This window comes from Narcine bancroftii, chromosome 5 (genome assembly GCF_036971445.1).
Source record: "Narcine bancroftii isolate sNarBan1 chromosome 5, sNarBan1.hap1, whole genome shotgun sequence".
In the NCBI taxonomy this organism is placed as follows: Eukaryota; Metazoa; Chordata; class Chondrichthyes; order Torpediniformes; family Narcinidae; genus Narcine; species Narcine bancroftii.
Window position 1 is genome coordinate 144,232,046 of NC_091473.1, and position 16,693 is coordinate 144,248,738.

At 45.1% G+C, this 16,693-nt stretch overlaps 1 protein-coding gene and 1 long non-coding RNA gene across 3 annotated transcripts in view; one reads left to right on the forward strand and one right to left on the reverse strand.

The window, feature by feature from the left end:
• Window positions 1-5,974: 5,974 nt before the first annotated feature.
• On the reverse strand, window positions 5,975-16,307 carry LOC138764044 (uncharacterized). The gene is made up of 2 exons (XR_011357968.1): window positions 16,089-16,307; window positions 5,975-7,143 (listed from the first exon to the last, which is right to left on the reverse strand). It is a non-coding gene; the product is annotated as an uncharacterized lncRNA (long non-coding RNA).
• The window catches only part of dnajb4 (DnaJ heat shock protein family (Hsp40) member B4), a 38,900-nt gene continuing 37,879 nt past the window's right edge, over window positions 15,673-16,693 (forward strand). Inside the window, exon 1 of one of the 2 annotated variants that reach the window (XM_069939322.1) lies at window positions 15,673-16,227. In XM_069939322.1, the coding sequence (XP_069795423.1) occupies window positions 16,017-16,227 (211 nt within the window). In that variant the 5' untranslated portion in view covers window positions 15,673-16,016. The remainder of the gene's footprint in view (window positions 16,228-16,693) is intronic. The other variant, XM_069939323.1, reaches the window with a different exon arrangement.

A 16,693-nucleotide genomic window follows, 5' to 3' on the forward strand; every position in this document is an offset into this window, starting at 1 on the left:
ATTTTCCCCTGCAACCGCTGCAATCGTGTCTGCCTGTCCCGCATCGGACTTGTCAGCCACAAACGAGCCTGCAGCTGACGTGGACTTTTACCCCCTCCATAAATCTTCGACCCCGAAGCCAAGCCAAAGAAAGAAGACAGAAGTACAATGTACAGATGCACCAACTTCTTGCTTGCAGCCAATATAAGATTATATATATTGTATATAAGATAGCAGCCAATGTAAGATAGTATATATTGTATATAAGATAGCAGCCAATATAAGATCGTATGTACTCTACACTGCAATGTAGAGTATATACTCCAATAGTATAAACTTCATTATCAAAAGTCTGCAGACCTTGTGATTGAAAACAAAAATGCTGGAGGAACTCAGCACGCCTCGCAGCGTCTGCACAGGAGGTAAAGATGTTTTGGGGTCTTCTTCGGGGTAAAAGCAAGGAAGCATCTGAACATAGACCGAAGAGTGGCAGGGTGTAGGGTCCTGACCAGGCTCCGCTTCCAACCTATCCTCGCCATTTCCTGCCACCTACTGCATGATCCCAGCAGCATGCCCTCTCCACCTTCCGCGGGGACTGCTCCCACTGGGACTCTCTTGTTGCTTGTTGCGGCACCTCTGACGAATCCTTTACCTGTTAGATTCAACAATACAAGTGTGTAGCAGGAGCCCCTGGAAATGGCGTCCGCCATCGGCCAAGCTCTGTCTCCTTTTAACTGCTATGCTTCGCAGGGACTTGTGCATGCGCAATAGCATCATCGCAAGAGCAGTGGCTGCAGCGGGTGCAGACAGCCAATAGAAATAGCTATCTACATCCCCTTTCTTGGGCAACCCCCTTCACGTACCACAATCCATTTAAGTGTTGTACATTACAATAATTATAGTTCAGCAGTGAACAGTCAGCCTAGTTTAATCCCGATTTTTTGCCCCCGAGGCATGTTATGTAGTAGCCAGCCATTGATGGAAGTGGATGCTTGAGGTGCTTCAGCTTGAAAGGATGTGCCATCTGTGGTCTTGGGGTTGTGGCCATTTGTTTCATGGGTTGTTACTGAGGAGCTCCGCATACCCTGGGTTCATGTTCCAGATCCTGGTTTATATTTACATCAGGATGGAGGTGGCTCCCTTATTGGTAGGATGTGTCGACGGTTTCTCCGATACATCCTTCCATCTGATTTTACCAGGTATGACCTGGGCTCCTGGCAGATCCCATGCCCATAGGGTCGTAGTCCTGTGGAGTCTGTATCCTTATGACTTGCCCTTCTGCTAATGGCGCGAGCTGCTGGCTGTTTCTGTCACAGCACCTTTTCTGTGTTAGCCTCCTGTTCAGCAGATGGGATGTAATTTCTTGCAGGTTCTTTAGCTGAGGCTCCGAGAGTCTCCCTGCCACAAGCAGAGTCATCCATGCCTGCCTGGACGTGAGTCGTTTTGTGCCAGAGAACCCAATATGGCATCGGCAGGGATGTTCCTTAGGTTCAGCAGGTTTAGGAACTCATCCATATTTTCCCTGTGAGACTTCTCCAAGAGTTGCTTCGCACTCCTCATGGCTCTTACAGCCAACCCGTTTGACTGTGGGTACTCTGGGCTGCTAGTGATATAGCTGAAATCCCATGTTGCTGCAAAGTGTCTGAATTTCTCACTGATGAACTGGGTGCCATTGTCCAATAGCAGAGTGTGGGGGGACTTGAAAACGACTGCCAACGAGGTGACATTGGTAAAATGTCTATCACAAACCATCCAGAGTATGAATTAACAAGAACAAATACTGTTGACATTTGAAGATGTCTGTTGCCACAGTTGACCAGGGGGAGGAAACTGCAGCGGCACTTTTTGTTGGTGCAGTTTGTGCTGTTGCACACCGAGCAAGCTTGTATCTCCCTGTTCAATGTTCTCGGTCATCCCTGCCAATAAACTATGTCTCTAGCCTTGCATTTGGTTCTTCTGCCCATGGGTGCCCTCTGTGCAGGATGTTGACATAAATGTTTAGCAGTGAACTCGGAACTACTGCTCTCAGGCTTTTATTATGATTCCATCATCGATTAATAATTCATCCTGGAATGGGAAGTAGGGTGCTCTTTGGGTGGTAGGTTGCGCTGCTTGTCAGGCCAGCGCCCTTAATATAAGTGCTCAAAGGTCCTCAAAGTTGTATCTTCAGCCGTGTGCTGTCTCAGTTCATCCAACTGGGAGGAGGAGATGTGCATTACTGTCATTATATCAAACGTGTCCTCTTCCTCAGCTTTTCTGTCTTCGTACGTCGTAGTATGGTAGAACAGGTGGGCATGACATATGCCTTTTTAAAGCATGGAATGCGTTTTGTTGTTGCTCCTGCCAGGACCAAGCTATGTCTTTATGCGTCAACTGCCTTAGCGGGGCGGTAAGATTACTAGTGTTCGGAATTAACTTGCTTAGGTAGTTGATCGTGCCAGGAAATGTTGTAGTGCTGTCACCTCTGTCGGTACCTGCATTTCACTGATTTCTCTAGTCTTTGAAGGGTCTGCCTTCAGGCCTTCTCCTGTGAAAACATGGCCTACATAACCAACCTGGTTCAGTCGAAACCGCCACTTACGGGATTGATCTTGAGATTAACCTGTGCTTTGTCGAGTACCATTTTAAAATTTGCATCATGTTCTTTGCCACCTACAAGTACATCATCAACAATGATCGCACAGGGATACCCCACAAAGATTTGCTCTATTTATCTTTGAAATACTTCGTTGGATGTATTGATTCCAAATGGCATTCACGGGAATCTGTATCGGCTGGAACTCATGCTGAATGTGGTCACCAGTGATGACTTGTAGTCAAGTTTGGTTTGCCAGAAGGAATTCTTTGCGTCCAAAACTGAAAAAATGTTTGCGTTGGCATCTGCATGGTAACTTCCTCCACAGTACACATGGATGGTGTGGTTGTTTTAAAGCTGTATTGAGGTCTCTCGGGTCGATGCAGATCCAGATCTCCTGTCTGTCTTTCTTAGCAGCCACCATGGAGGACATCCTCTCGGTGGGCTCAAAGAATGGGTAATCACGTCCAGATCCTGCATCCTGTCTAGCATGGCCTTAACCCTGTTCTTCATTGCTATCGGTATATTGAATGGCAGATGAACTACAGTCATCACTTCTGGGTTGGGCCGCCTGGAGTATGTCACTGGCATTTTTCCAGTTCTTCCATAAAAAGGTCACCGCACTCAGAAAAGATTCTGTGCGTCAGATCATCTTCAGCCGGACTTATCTGGTGGACCTCTCTGCTGAACGAAACAAGACCTATGTCCACGCTTGTGCTCAGGCACAGCAGAGGCAGAATGTTTTCCTGGGCTATGAGAAAAGTTAGTATGTGCAGCTGTCCTTGAACGTAGCACCGCAGTTGCACTATGTCTTCGGTTCTAATTTTGCTGCACCGTCTGCCACTATAGACCTGTGGACTTGGAGCACAGGATGACGTGTTCTGACATTTTCAGTAGGTTGAACGTTCTTCGTGATATGATGTTGCACTTGGCTCCAGTATCAACTTTCATAGTCTGTTGCTTTACCATTGATCTTTATTGTTCCAAATACTTCATTAAACCTTCTGATTCTTGTTGGGTCTCCTGCCATCTGCAGAGTCAAACCATCATCGTAATACTCGTCATCCGAGTTGATTTGTCCTTGCTCAGGTTCCAACTGGTTAATCATCCTTCTGTATCTGGATCTCGGGGTGAGTTGCTGCCTAGCTCTGCAGCATATATTGAAATGGATTCCATTTCCGGCATGCTCTGCCCTGCTGGCCGAACGCCAGCACACCTCTCGTCTTGCCACATGGTTGCCATCGCAGCTGCCACACTCTGTCCTGGGTCAGAGTGTAGCAGGGCTTGGTTGACTTTGTCTTCTGGATTCTGGTCACTGCTTGTTTGCAGGTCCCGCTTGGACTGCACTATGCTCGTGCCTTGTGCTGTGGGGGGGGGGGGCTAGCTTTCTGCTGTTCTCTTCAGTGGTTTCGTAAGCCAGACACGTGGAGATGGCCTTTCTCATGCCTTCATTGCAGATGCGCAGACCATCCTGTCTTTAATCAACTCATTACAGAGTGCTCCAAAGTCACAGGTCCTTGCCCTGATTTTTAGGTCACTCACGATTGAATCAACTCACCCGGCCTCTGGTTTCTGATATTAATCTGTGCCTTTCCATTGTTGTTCTTTTGTGGATTGCACATTTCTTGAAATGTTCTTTTTAAACACTCAGGGTCCTCTCTTGACTCAGCGGGGCTGATAACAATACCCTCTTCACACACCTCGTTTGCATATATGAATGGCCTTTCCTTTTCGATAGCCTCAGAGCCTGCTAAATTTAGTAAAATGTATGGCTTCGACAAGGGCAGACTTATCACTATGTGCTGCCACGATGAAAATGTCGTATTCTTGTTTGAATACACGCCAATTCTCGGCCACATTGCCCTCAAACACGAGTGGGTCAGGACTTCTGAATCCGTCTTCCATTATGGTGCAGTCCTAACATGGCGTTGGTTACTCACTTTTCACTTGAAGGCATCAGGCTCAGTCTTCTGGCACCATGATTGTTGATGCATCAAATAATCAAACAACATAAAACAGCAAACTCCTTACAAATGCTTACTGTTAAATTCAACAGTACAATGTATAACAGGAGCCCCTGGAAATGGCGTCCACCACTAGGCAAGCTCTGTCTCTTCTGTTAACTAGTGAGCTTCGTGGGGTCTCGCACATGTGCAATAGCATCGTAGCGAGTACAGTGGCTGCAGCGGGTGCAGACATCCAATAGAAGTAGCTGTCCACACTTGTCCACTCCTCCCTCCCCACCTTGGCACTTACCCCTGTGTCCTCAGTAGATGCTCTACTTACACCCACACCTTCTTTCTTACTAACATTCGGGGCCCCAAACTGTCCCTTCCAAGCGAAGCAACACTTCACTTGTGAATCTGAAGGGGTCATCTACTTCATCCAGTGCTCCGTTGTGGTTTCCAATACATCGGATAGACTGGGAGATTGTTGAGCACCTCAGCTCTATTTGCCGCAATACTTTGGATCTCCCAGTCATTCCCTGTCCAATTCCCTTGCTGACATGTGTCCAAGGTCTCAGGCACTGCCAGACTGACCACCCGCAAATTGGAGGAATAGCACTTCATCTGAACATTGCACTTACTGGCATTGTATGTGAGGTTCAGGGATTTGGCTGTATGGAGAAATTTCTGGAGATTGGCATCCAGGTTATGTCTGCAAATGGTGATGTTGTCGAGATAGGGGAATGTGGGCCTTAGCCCGTACTTGTCTACCATTTCATCTATCTGCCACTGGAAGACCGAGACCCTGTTCGTAATACTGAAAGACCCTCAGGAACTGATAAAGCTGTTCGTCTGCCTCCAAGGCAGTGTAGGGATGGTCCTTGGAACAGATTGGTACCTGGTGGTATGCAGCTTTCAGGTCGATGCTCGAATAGACCCAGTACTGCACAATTTCATTCACCATATCCAAGATTTGGGGGAGGGGGTATGCGTCCAGGAGTGTGAAGCAATTAATAGTTTGGTTATAGTCTATCACTAGCCTGGCCTTTCTCCCTCTCTCACGACTACTACCTGGGGTCTTCATGGGCTGTTGCTGGGTTCAATTTTTTTTCCTTAAGCAGCCGCTGTGTTTTGGCCCTAATAAATTCTCTGTTCCCTGCACTGTATCACCTGCTCTTTGTGACTACTGACTTATAGTCGGGGATAAGGTTCTGAAATGGGGGGGGGTTTGATATTCAGCGTGGAGAGACTGCATGTAGTGTCTGGATGTTGGGACCTTCTGTTCTGCAGCATGATTAGGGGAAGTGGGCCTGAGAACTCCATGGTCATGTTTTTAAGTTGACACAGGAGGTCCAGGCCCAGCAACACAGAAGCACTCAACCTTTCAACACATTCAGTCAGACTTGCAAAATTCCCCCCTTTTACAGTTAATATCCCTGAATAGTCATCGAAAACGATTGCGACGCTAGATAGATACGGTAGTCCATGGGGTAAACCTTTAATTTGTACCGCTGAGTGGTCGTAGAGTTTATAAAGCTCTCTGTCGAGCCAGTGTCTATTAAACAATCTGTCAGATGTCTGTTTACCCTCACTTCCATCATCGAGTTACTCAGCGTACTGGGATTTCGCTTGGTTGAGGACAACTGATGCCAGCACTCCAGATGCTGCATCAATCCCACCTGCTACTTTCGTCTTGATCTGAAGGCCAGAGGTGGCATCGACCACGAAGAGCGGCAAGATTGCCGCTGTTCCTGCTGTTGCTTCTCTTCTGGAGCAGTTCCCACCACAAGGCACAGCAAGATGGCGGCGGCAAGCAGCATGGATAGGTGGGAGCCCACACCTCTGGTCTTGGGCACGGGGTGTACGACTGTTCAGGGACCACACATGTAATAGCCTTCTGAGGTTCCCCAATGCCCAACACACTTGCGTCCAGTGTCCCCTCTTACCGCATCCTGGACACCACGGAGTCTCTCATGGAGCATCTGGTGCAGAAGTGTTTGGTCTGTCCGCAGAAGTAGTACTCCCGGTCGTGTGTAGCTGCAGTAGTCGGTACCTGGGACAGCTGTGCTCCTTAGGCCTGGCTTTCTGAGAAGGTGCCGTTTTCGTTAGTGAGATGGTCCACTCCCAATTTGGCCTGTTTGAGGGATTTTGCTAGATCAAGGATACTGGCAAGGGCTTTCTTCCCCAACTTCAATAGTCACTGCCTCACCTATCTTGAACTTACTCCAGCCACTAGAGTATCCAGGACTTGTTCTTCTTCCCTCACCCTGGGCTCTTATTTGTCAGCATCCATAGTTCCAGGATGTAGTTTCTGGCATTGTGAGTGTTGGTGTCTCGCCAGCACGTCGTTCTGGGACCTCATGTAGTGGGCCTTCAGGTCTTCGATGACCGACTCATACATCACACAGTCCCTGATGACTGCGTATCCCTTGGGGCTAACTTGAAAGAGGGCCAATCTACAGAGGCTGTTGGAGTGGAAGACTTCTTGAGTGGCCACTATGTAGGACTGGAAGCACTCTAACCAGTAGGCAAATTCCTCCGGGGCCTCTGGTCGAGGGTCGACCTGGTACATGCCAGCTTCAATAGGGCTGTCTTCAAAAGTAAGCTAATAAAATTGTAACGTGATCGATAGAACTCGGAGACCTGTGAGAAGTACAAACACACTTTTATTAGCTTACAACCAGTACTTACAGAGGTCTTCAGGTAATTCCGAGGTAAAAAGTGTATATCATGGCTATTGTGATTTATGGTGTGAAAAAAAATAAAAATAAAATAAAAAAAAAAGGTAATTCCGAGGTAAGGTGGGAAAACAGGGTTTCTATCGGGGCTGATGAGGGCAGAGCTAAGAGGAGAGGTCGACCGTCTAATCTACAGTCAGACAGTGAATTCCAGTTCACTGCACTCCTGAGCCCAAATCAATTATTTTCTCTTATGATGCCCCCAATTAGCTCTCCTCCCCTTCCCATTCTTCAGTCTTTTTTCAGATGTTTCCTGGTTTCTGCTTATACCTTGAGAAAGGGTACAGGCCCGAAACCTCCTCAGGATGCTGCGAGACAGATGAGCTCCTCCAGCATTTCTGTGTGTTTTTAGATAAATATACACAGCTGAAATTAGTGCAAGAAAATAGTGACATTTCAATAGTGCAGCAGATCTTTTGGTGATCCTGAAGTAGTTTAGGGTTTGGGAGGTTCAAGATCCTGTTGGGTGGAGGGTGGGGAACTGTTCTTAAGCCTGGAGATGGTGGGCTCCTCCTGAAGGTAACCATGAGAAGAAATTGTGACTAAGATGACATAGATAGTTTATGATGTTAGCTGTCCTCTTGATGCAGTGTTTCGGGTAGATGTCCTGAATGGATGGGAAGTCCCTGCTCATGAAGGATTGCCTATATTTGCTAATTTCACACAGAGGATGGTGGATATGAGGAGGAAGTGGTCGAGGCAGGTTATTTAAAATTTAAATACAAATTTAAACAGTATTTAAAAGATATTTAGATATGCACAATTTCTGAGTGTGCTGGCGTCAGAGGAGGTCCTCCAATAGACAGACACCCAAAAACCTGAAGATAAGAGGTTTTGTGATTTAAAAGGGATATATGCTTATTACAAATAATCTCTTGGTGCCTGCCACATTGACCACCGCCAGTGGGCTGATAACACCTCAAACCGTGCATCTTGGCGCCTCACAGTTTGGCGGGCAGCAACCTCCTTGAAGAAGACCGCAGAGCCACCTCACTGACAAAGGCAAAGGAGGAAAAACCCAACACCCAACCCCAACCAACCAATTTTCCCCTGCAACCGCTGCAACCGTTGTCTGCCTGTCCCGCATCGGACTTGTCAGCCACAAACGAGCCTGCAGCTGACGTGGACTTTTACCCCCTCTATAAATCTTCGTCCGCGAAGCCAAGCCAAAGAAAGAAATTATTGAAATAATAATTACTTGTGTGCATTTCAGTGCAGTTTCCCAATCTAATATCATATCCATACAATTAGAGTTTGCTTTGTTTTCAGGCTGAATTGAATGAATTTTAAGATTGGAAAATGTGGCTTTTAACATTTATGTAAAAAATTATAAATGTTATGATCACTTTTTCAAAATCGCACCTCAACCAAAATGTTATTAATTAAAGGAGACACAAGTGATGCTGGAATCTTGAGCAAAAATGGACCTTCTGGAGGAACTCAGCATCTGTGGAAGGAATTGGACAGTTAACGATTTACCTTTAGCTAAAAGAGTAAAGAGCAGAGGGGAGATACCCCAGGATAAAGAGATGAGGGATAGGAGGTGAAGCAAGTGCTAGCCAGTATCCAAAAACTCGTCATCACTGTGGATGTGAGTACCACTGGTCTGTAGTCATATTGACAGATTACCACACTCTTCTTGGCACCAGGATGATTGAGGCCTGTCTGAAAAAGGTAGTTATCATGCCTTGATATCTTCAACACCTCATGTTGGAGATATCAAGGCTTGATAATGTTGAAGATACTCATGAAAATATCCATCAGTTGGCCAGCACAGGTTTTCAGTGCAGATGATAAATGGAGGCACTGGAGAGCTACAGATTGTGGAAATTGGTCAGAAAGGAGGAAGGGAACCAAATAAGGGAAGGATGGGAAGTTAGATTATTAATTAAACTGTTCCGATTGCCCATCATCAGATATAAAGAGTTGGGGTGAGAGATGGTGAGAAAAATAATATGTAAAGTGAGAGGGTTTGGGGGTGGGGAAAGGAAGCCAGCCTTAGAATAGTGATCCACATACAAATAGGATTTTGTTTAAAAACTCAACAGGCTCATTCACCTCTTCAGGGTAGAAAATCTGCCATCCTTTCCTGATCTGCCTTGTATCTGATTTCCAGCTCACTCTTATCTGCCTCTTTTACAGTTTTGGGGCAATAAAATTGGTATTCGCCAATAAACTGGGTGGAACACAAGACATAGAACCATAGAACATTACAGCACAGAAACAGGCCTTTTCGGCCTTCTAGTCTGTGCTAAACCATTTTTTGACTGGTCCCACTGACCTGCACCCAGTCCATAGCCTTCCATACCTCTCCCATTCATGCACTTGTCCAAATTCCTCTTAAATGTTAAAATTGAGCCTGCATTCACCACTTCGGATAGAAGTTCATTCCATACCCCAACGCTATCTATGTGAAGAAGTACCCCCTAAACTTTTCCCTTGCACTCGTAACCCATGTCATCTGGTTGTATCTCACCTACACTAGAAACAGATTTGGCCAATTGTTCCTGCTGTGCCTTTCAACAAAATTGTGAGTTTACATAAGCTCTTTCAGATCCCAATTATCCTAACACTGTATCTAAAAATTCATTGCTCTTTTTTCCTCAAAATCAAATAAACCAAAACTTGCTTCTTTATCATTTTTAAGTTTCATCTTTTCTCAGAACTTACCGATGACTATGATTTTTTTCACCAGGAGTGGAATTATAAACAATCATATCCACAGGCCCGTGATCTGTGCTTTGTTTAAATGGAACCTGTTGACAACATTTAACAATAGGAAGAGAGGATTTGATACACGTGCAAATTAACAATAGAAATAGACAAAATCAGAATGGAATGTTTTTAAATGTCAATTTTCTCCCAACTCCTTCCCTGAAATGAGTCAGCTCCTGCTTAATTACAGTTACATAAGCCTCAATCACCCTCATTTCCGTGGCCAAAAACTACCATATATGAACTTGGCAAATTTTTAAAATGCTGTTCCAACATTTTTTGGAGATTTAGAGCAGTGGTTGTCAACATTTTTCTTTCCACTCACATATCACTTTAAGTAATCCCTATGCTATCACTGCTCTGTGATTAGTAAGGGATTGCTTAAGGTGGCGTGTGAGTGGGAAGGGAAGGTTGAGAACCACTGCTCTAGACCCAATTGTTACTGAAATATTTTGCTTGAGAAAATAGTAATTGGCCCATTTCCTTTGGAGATCTGAAACCATGCACATAACGAGTCAATTAGGGACGATTAAAACAGTGGTTTTCAAACTTATTATTCTTGACACCCACATACAACCTTAAGCAATCCCTTACTAATCACAGAGCACCTATGGCATAGGGATTACTTAATGTGGGATGTGAATGGAAATAAAAAGGTTGAGAACCGCTGATTTGGATGAAGTTTCAATGTTCAGAAAAAAATGCTACACTATACAATCAAATAAAAAGCAAATCATGAACAGGTTCTTCAGAGCTGAAGAGAACACCTAGAATCTCTCCACAATAGTTGTATGAAATTTAACTGACCATTTCATTCTTTATCACCACAGGGTATTGTAACTGTGCTGTTATTTGAATTGAGCCTATGGCTTGAAAGGTATTAAACTTTAAAAATTGCCCAGAGTTTTGTAAAGTGCAGTTACATAAACTTGTACTGCTGCTTCTGTTTAGGTATACAGGAAAAGAAAGTTGGTTAACAATAAAACAAAATATTGAAATTCTCAGGGTCCTAGAAAAATAAATTGTCATCATTCAGATTATTGACCTTGCATTGGTTCAGAAATAATTTTGCACCAGCATTTATACATTGTGTTGATTAGAAATTGAGATGTCCCTGGACAGTATTCTGTTGAGCCCAAAGGACCCCAAAACCCAGCAGCAATAGACATTCACCAAGACAAATAGTTACTTAAACAAAAGTTGTTTTTAATTATCTTTAAACATGAAAACAGAATCAAACTTTAACTTATCTCTATTATCTTAACTAACCCAACTTAACCCCCTTCTAATTCTAAATTCATGTGTATGTAATGTGTGTGTAAATTTAAGAAAAATTCTTTGGTTCACAGTTCATTCTCACTTCTCATTCTTCCAAGTTCTCTGGTTGCAGGCAATTCTTATACTGTGCACAGAATTTAACATGTATAAAGTTCACCAGGCTTTGGTGCTCGAAAGGTAAATGTTTATCGTTCAAGAAGGTTTTTTGTAGGTTTGCTGAGAGAGATGTGTTGTTCCAGGATTTCCACAACTGAGGTACCACCATTTGTCAACTCAATGTCTTGCTAATGAAACTTGCCCGATCAGGGTTCTCCAGATGATAACCTCTTTCTTTCAGGCAACCACAGAGTTCCTTTCTGTTTCACTCATTCCAAGAGAAACATCAGACAGATAGCACTTCCAGCCATCCGCCACTTCTGTTTCAGTTCCAACCAGCTTCACCTGCTTGTTTCAGCTGTGACTCTCTCTCCATCTCAGGTTCCAACTGCCAGCCACGTCCTTCTCTCTCTCCCTTGCCAACACCCCCTCCTTCTCCAGCAAATAATAGGAGTTAGTCTTTTGCTCCCATCTGTTGTTTTTAAGTAATCAAGAACCCAGGAGTGACCTTTGAGTGAGCACTTTGCAGTAAGGTCAGAAGTCTTGTAAAAATGTTCAACACAGACGACCTGACTCCAGTCCATTCATTTCATGACATCATTTCAATTAGCATCTACTTGTGAAATCTGCATAGCATTCTCCATAGTTCCTGTAAAGTCACTGAATATGAATTCTTCAGTATTTCAAATAAGATCTGTTTTAAAGTGTGTGTATGTATGTAACTTTCTTTAATTTTACCAATTTATCTCCCAAATACATCTACAAGTATTCCATCACAATTCAGCAGGTGATCTGTTCCCATCTCTCAGATTTCAAGCAAGGAAATGATCTTGTATTTTTCTGTATAAAATATTGGCAAAAACGTCTGCAATCCCACATTATAAAAAAATGGTAATTGATTTTTTTGCTAGTTGTAGAATGTGAAACTGAGGCTGTTGTGCTGAATGTTTATGTGGATCTGAAAATGATGTATTGGTACATAACGTTTGTCGTTTGTGAGCCTGTTGGAGGAGTCATATCGATGAGCTATAGCTGTGACTTTGCTAGACTCTCCCTGATAGAGCAGCCTATGACATTCATTCTTATTGCCCTTCCTCTCCAATGGTGACATTTGTACATAGAGCTTCTGGTAAGGGTCCTGGAGATCTCCAGTAAATGGTGGTACTGGAGTGCAACTTTTTTTTCCCTCTGAACACTGAAAATTTCCAAAAAAACGTTGAAATAATTTGCTAAATTTGGGTATGGTAATCCTCTCACATATGGTAATTTGAGCCATGTATATGAGGATGACTAGGACTTATGTAACTGTAATCAAGCAAGGGGTGACTCATTTCAGGAAAGGAGTTTGGGAGAAAATTGACATTTAAAACATTCCATTCTGATTTTGTCTATTTCTTATTGTTAATTTGCACGTGTATCAAATCCTCTCTTCCTATTGTTAAATGTTGTCAACAGGGTTCCATTTAAACAAAGCACAGATCACGGGCCTGTGGATATGATTGTTTATAATTCCACTCCTGGTGAAAAAAAATCATAGTCATCGGCAGTTCTGAGAAAAGATGAAACTTAAAAATGATAAAGAAGCAAGTTTTGGTTTATTTGATTTTGAGGAAAAAAGAGCAATGAATTTTTAGATACAGTGTTAGGATAATTGGGATCTGGAAAGAGCTAATGTAAACTCACAATTTTGTTGAAAGGCACAGCAGGAACAATGGGCTGATTGTTCATACATAGGAACATGGGAAATAGGAAAAGGAGTAGGCCAAAAATGGCCCATCGAGCCTGCTCCGCCATTCAATACGATCATGGCTAATCTAATTTCTGACCTAACTCCACCTACCTGCCTTCTCCGCATATCCCCTAATTCCTCTATCATGTAAAAATTTATCTAACCGAATTTTAAATATGTTTAATGAAGCAGCCTCAAACATTTCCCTGGTTAGAGAATTCCAAACATTCACTACTGGGAAAAAACTATTTTTCCTCATCTCTGTCCTAAATCTACTCCCCCGAATCTTGAGACTGTGTCCTCTCGTTTTAGTTTCCCCGGCCAGCTCAAAAAACCTTCCTACTTCTATCCTATCCATACCCTGCATAATCCTATGTTTCTATAAGATCTCCTCTCATTCTTCTGAACTCGAGGGAATACAATCCTAGACGATTTAATCTTTCATCATAAGTCAACCCCTTCATCCCAGGGATCAACCTAGTAAACCTCCTCTGGACCGTCTCCAAAGCCAGTATATCCTTCCTCAAATATGGAGACCAGAACTGGACTCAGTACTCCAGGTGCGGTCTCACCAGTACCTTATACAGTTGCAACATGACCTCCCTACTCCTGAATTCAATTCCTCGAGCGATGAAGGACAACATTCCATTTGCCTTCTTAATAACCTGCTGCACCTGCAACCTAACTTTTTGCGATTCATGCACAAGCCCTCCCAAGTCACTCTGCACAACACCATGCTGTAGTTTTTCACCCTTTCAATAATATTCAGCTCTTTTATTTTTCTTGCCAAAGTGGATAACCTCACACTTACTAACATTGTACTCCATCTGCCTGACCTTTGCCCACTCATCCAGCTTAACTCTATCCCTCTGCAGACTCTCCACATCCTCATTACAATTTGCTCTTCCACTCAATTTGGTGTCATCCGCAATCTTGGCTACACCACATTTTGTCCCCTCCTCAAAGTCATCAATGTAAATGATGAACAGTTGTGGGCCTAACACTGACCCCTGCAGCACCCCACTTACCACTCTCTGCCAACCTGAAAAACTCCCATTTATCCCGACTCTCTGCCTCCTGTCAGACAACCAATTTTCAATACCTGTTTCTATTTCTTATGTTCTACCCAGTTTGTTCCATATTGTATACCCACTCTAACATTTAAGCCAAAATATGGAGCCAGGTTAAAATAGAATGAGAAACAGTCTCAGTCCATCTGTGTTAGGGTCACTCACAGTCCTATCTAGGTGTGCATTACCCTAATCAGTCAGTAGGTACCATTTATACTCATGCAATAGTTGAGTTTTAGGGATCAATTTGTCAGGTCAAATTTGGGAGGGGGGGGTTTACTTTTAAATGAATACCACTTTTGACCATGGTGAGTACCTGCACTATCAAGGCTTTGGGAGCACAGATAGCTGAGACCGGTTGGTAAGTGTGCATTCAGGGCATCGGGAACTCCAATGGGCAGGCAGCCGAGGCTTTGGAGGGTCTGTGGCTGAGGCATCGGGAGCTTCAGAGAGCAGGCAGCCATGGTAAGGATCCACGGTTGGGGTATCGGAAACTGGAATGGGCGGGCGCCCAAGGCGAGTGTTCGCAGTCAGGGAGTTGGGAGCTCGGATAGGCGGATGTTAGGGCCAAAGTTGGGGGGGGGGGGCCCACTCTACATGGGATATATGGAAAAGACACAATTTTTTAGCCATAAAGGGAGGGGGAATTGACTATTAGATGAATATAAATGGTAGATCAGTTGCCTGCTCAACTGGACTCGGTTGTGTTTCGTGACTGTGATCTCTCACAGCCTCTGAATTAGTCCACCAGTTTTGCCTCCCACACCTTCACGAGTGAGGTCACTCCACAGGCTAACTGACACTCCAGTGTCAGACTGATGGAGCAGTTAAGGGGTTTAGAGGAGGTTAAAATGAAGCCGCTTTGCACTATTTCACACACACACACAAAAGGCAGGGGCAATACCTCCGTATCCTGTCCACATTTGACATCAACACATGTTACATAATGCTCACAGCTTGGTACCCAGGGTTGACAATTCTAGAACTAGTGGGCGTCGATTTAAGGACCTTTTTCTTTCCCACTCATCCACCACCTTAGGTAATCCCTGTCTAAACACGTGCTCTGTGAGAGGAAAGAAAAAGGGGTTCAGGCGAGAGATTTAAGAGGCGTCCAAGAGGCAACTTTTGCCATTGCAAAACTAGAAATGGGCATGACTTTGACACTCAGATCTTTGGACAGATGAAGGACTCAGAACAGTGGTTCTCAACCTTATTTTTCCACTCACTTTAAGTACTCCCTTACTAACCACAGAGCATACAGGAGGCCATAGGTGTACTGTGGGTTAATAAGGGATTACTTAAGGTGATTTGTGAGTGGGGGGGGGGGGGGTTGAGAACCACGGGCTTGGAAGGATCCGGACCGAGAGTGGCGAGGCCAGAATGGTTGCCACGGGCCGAAGGGCCTGCTCCCGGCTGCATGATCATGAGCTGTGCAATTTCAGGACGCAAGGTCGAAGCAAAGCTCAGCCCGTTCCTCCCTTCTTGACCCTTCGAGACCGCTGTTCCTTTTTAGGAGAAAGGCAACCTCGAGGAATGTTAACAAGTGGTTTGGAATAGATGGGGAATGACGTTTGTGGAGAGAGAGAGAGAGAGAGAGGTGAGAGAGAGATATAGAGAGAGGGGAGAGAGAGATATAGAGAGAGGGGAGAGAGAGAGATATAGAGAGAGGAGAGAGAGAGAGGAGGGGAGAGAGAGAGAGAGAGAGAGAGGAGGAGGGGAGAGAGAGAGAGAGCCAGTGGTTTCCCCAGGAGCCAGGGTTTAATATAAAGGCAGCAACTGACAAGGCAGGGGGAGAGAGGGAGAGTTGATCAGCTCGGCGTCTGGGGCTGCCCGGGAGTTCTGCTCAGCGTCCGAGAAGCCCGTACCCTCTTGCAGGGAATCGGCAGGACCATGGGCAAAGATTATTACAGCACTCTGGGGTTGCAGAAGGGAGCGACCGACGAAGAGATCAAGAAGGCTTACCGCAAGCAGGCTCTGAAATGGCACCCAGATAAGAACAAATCACCGGACGCCGAGGAGAGGTTCAAGGAGGTGGCCGAAGCCTACGAGGTCTTGGGCGACTCGAAGAAAAGGGAGATCTACGATCAGTTCGGGGAAGAAGGTGAGTGGTGGGGAGGGCGAAGCCATTCTTGGTCGAGCAGAGAGGGGAGGAAAGAGGGGAAGGGGAGAGAGGAGGGGAGTGAGAGAGGAGGGGAGGAAAGAGGGAAAGGGGAGAGAGGGGGAAGAGAGAGAGGGGGGAAGAGAGAGAGAGGGGGAAGAGAGAGAGAGGGGGAAGAGAGAGAGAGGGGGAAGAGAGAGAGGGGGGGAAGAGAGAGAGGGGGGGAGAGAGAGAGGGGGAAGAGAGAGAGAGGGGGAAGAGAGAGAGAGAGGGGGAAGAGAGAGAGAGGGGGGAAGAGAGAGAGGGGGGAAGAGAGAGAGGGGGGAAGAGAGAGAGGGGGAAGAGAGAGAGAGGGGGGAAGAGAGAGAGAGGGGGGAAGAGAGAGAGAGGGGGGAAGAGAGAGAGAGGGGGGAAGAGAGAGAGAGGGGGGAAGAGAGAGAGAGGGGGGAAGAGAGAGAGAGGGGGGAAG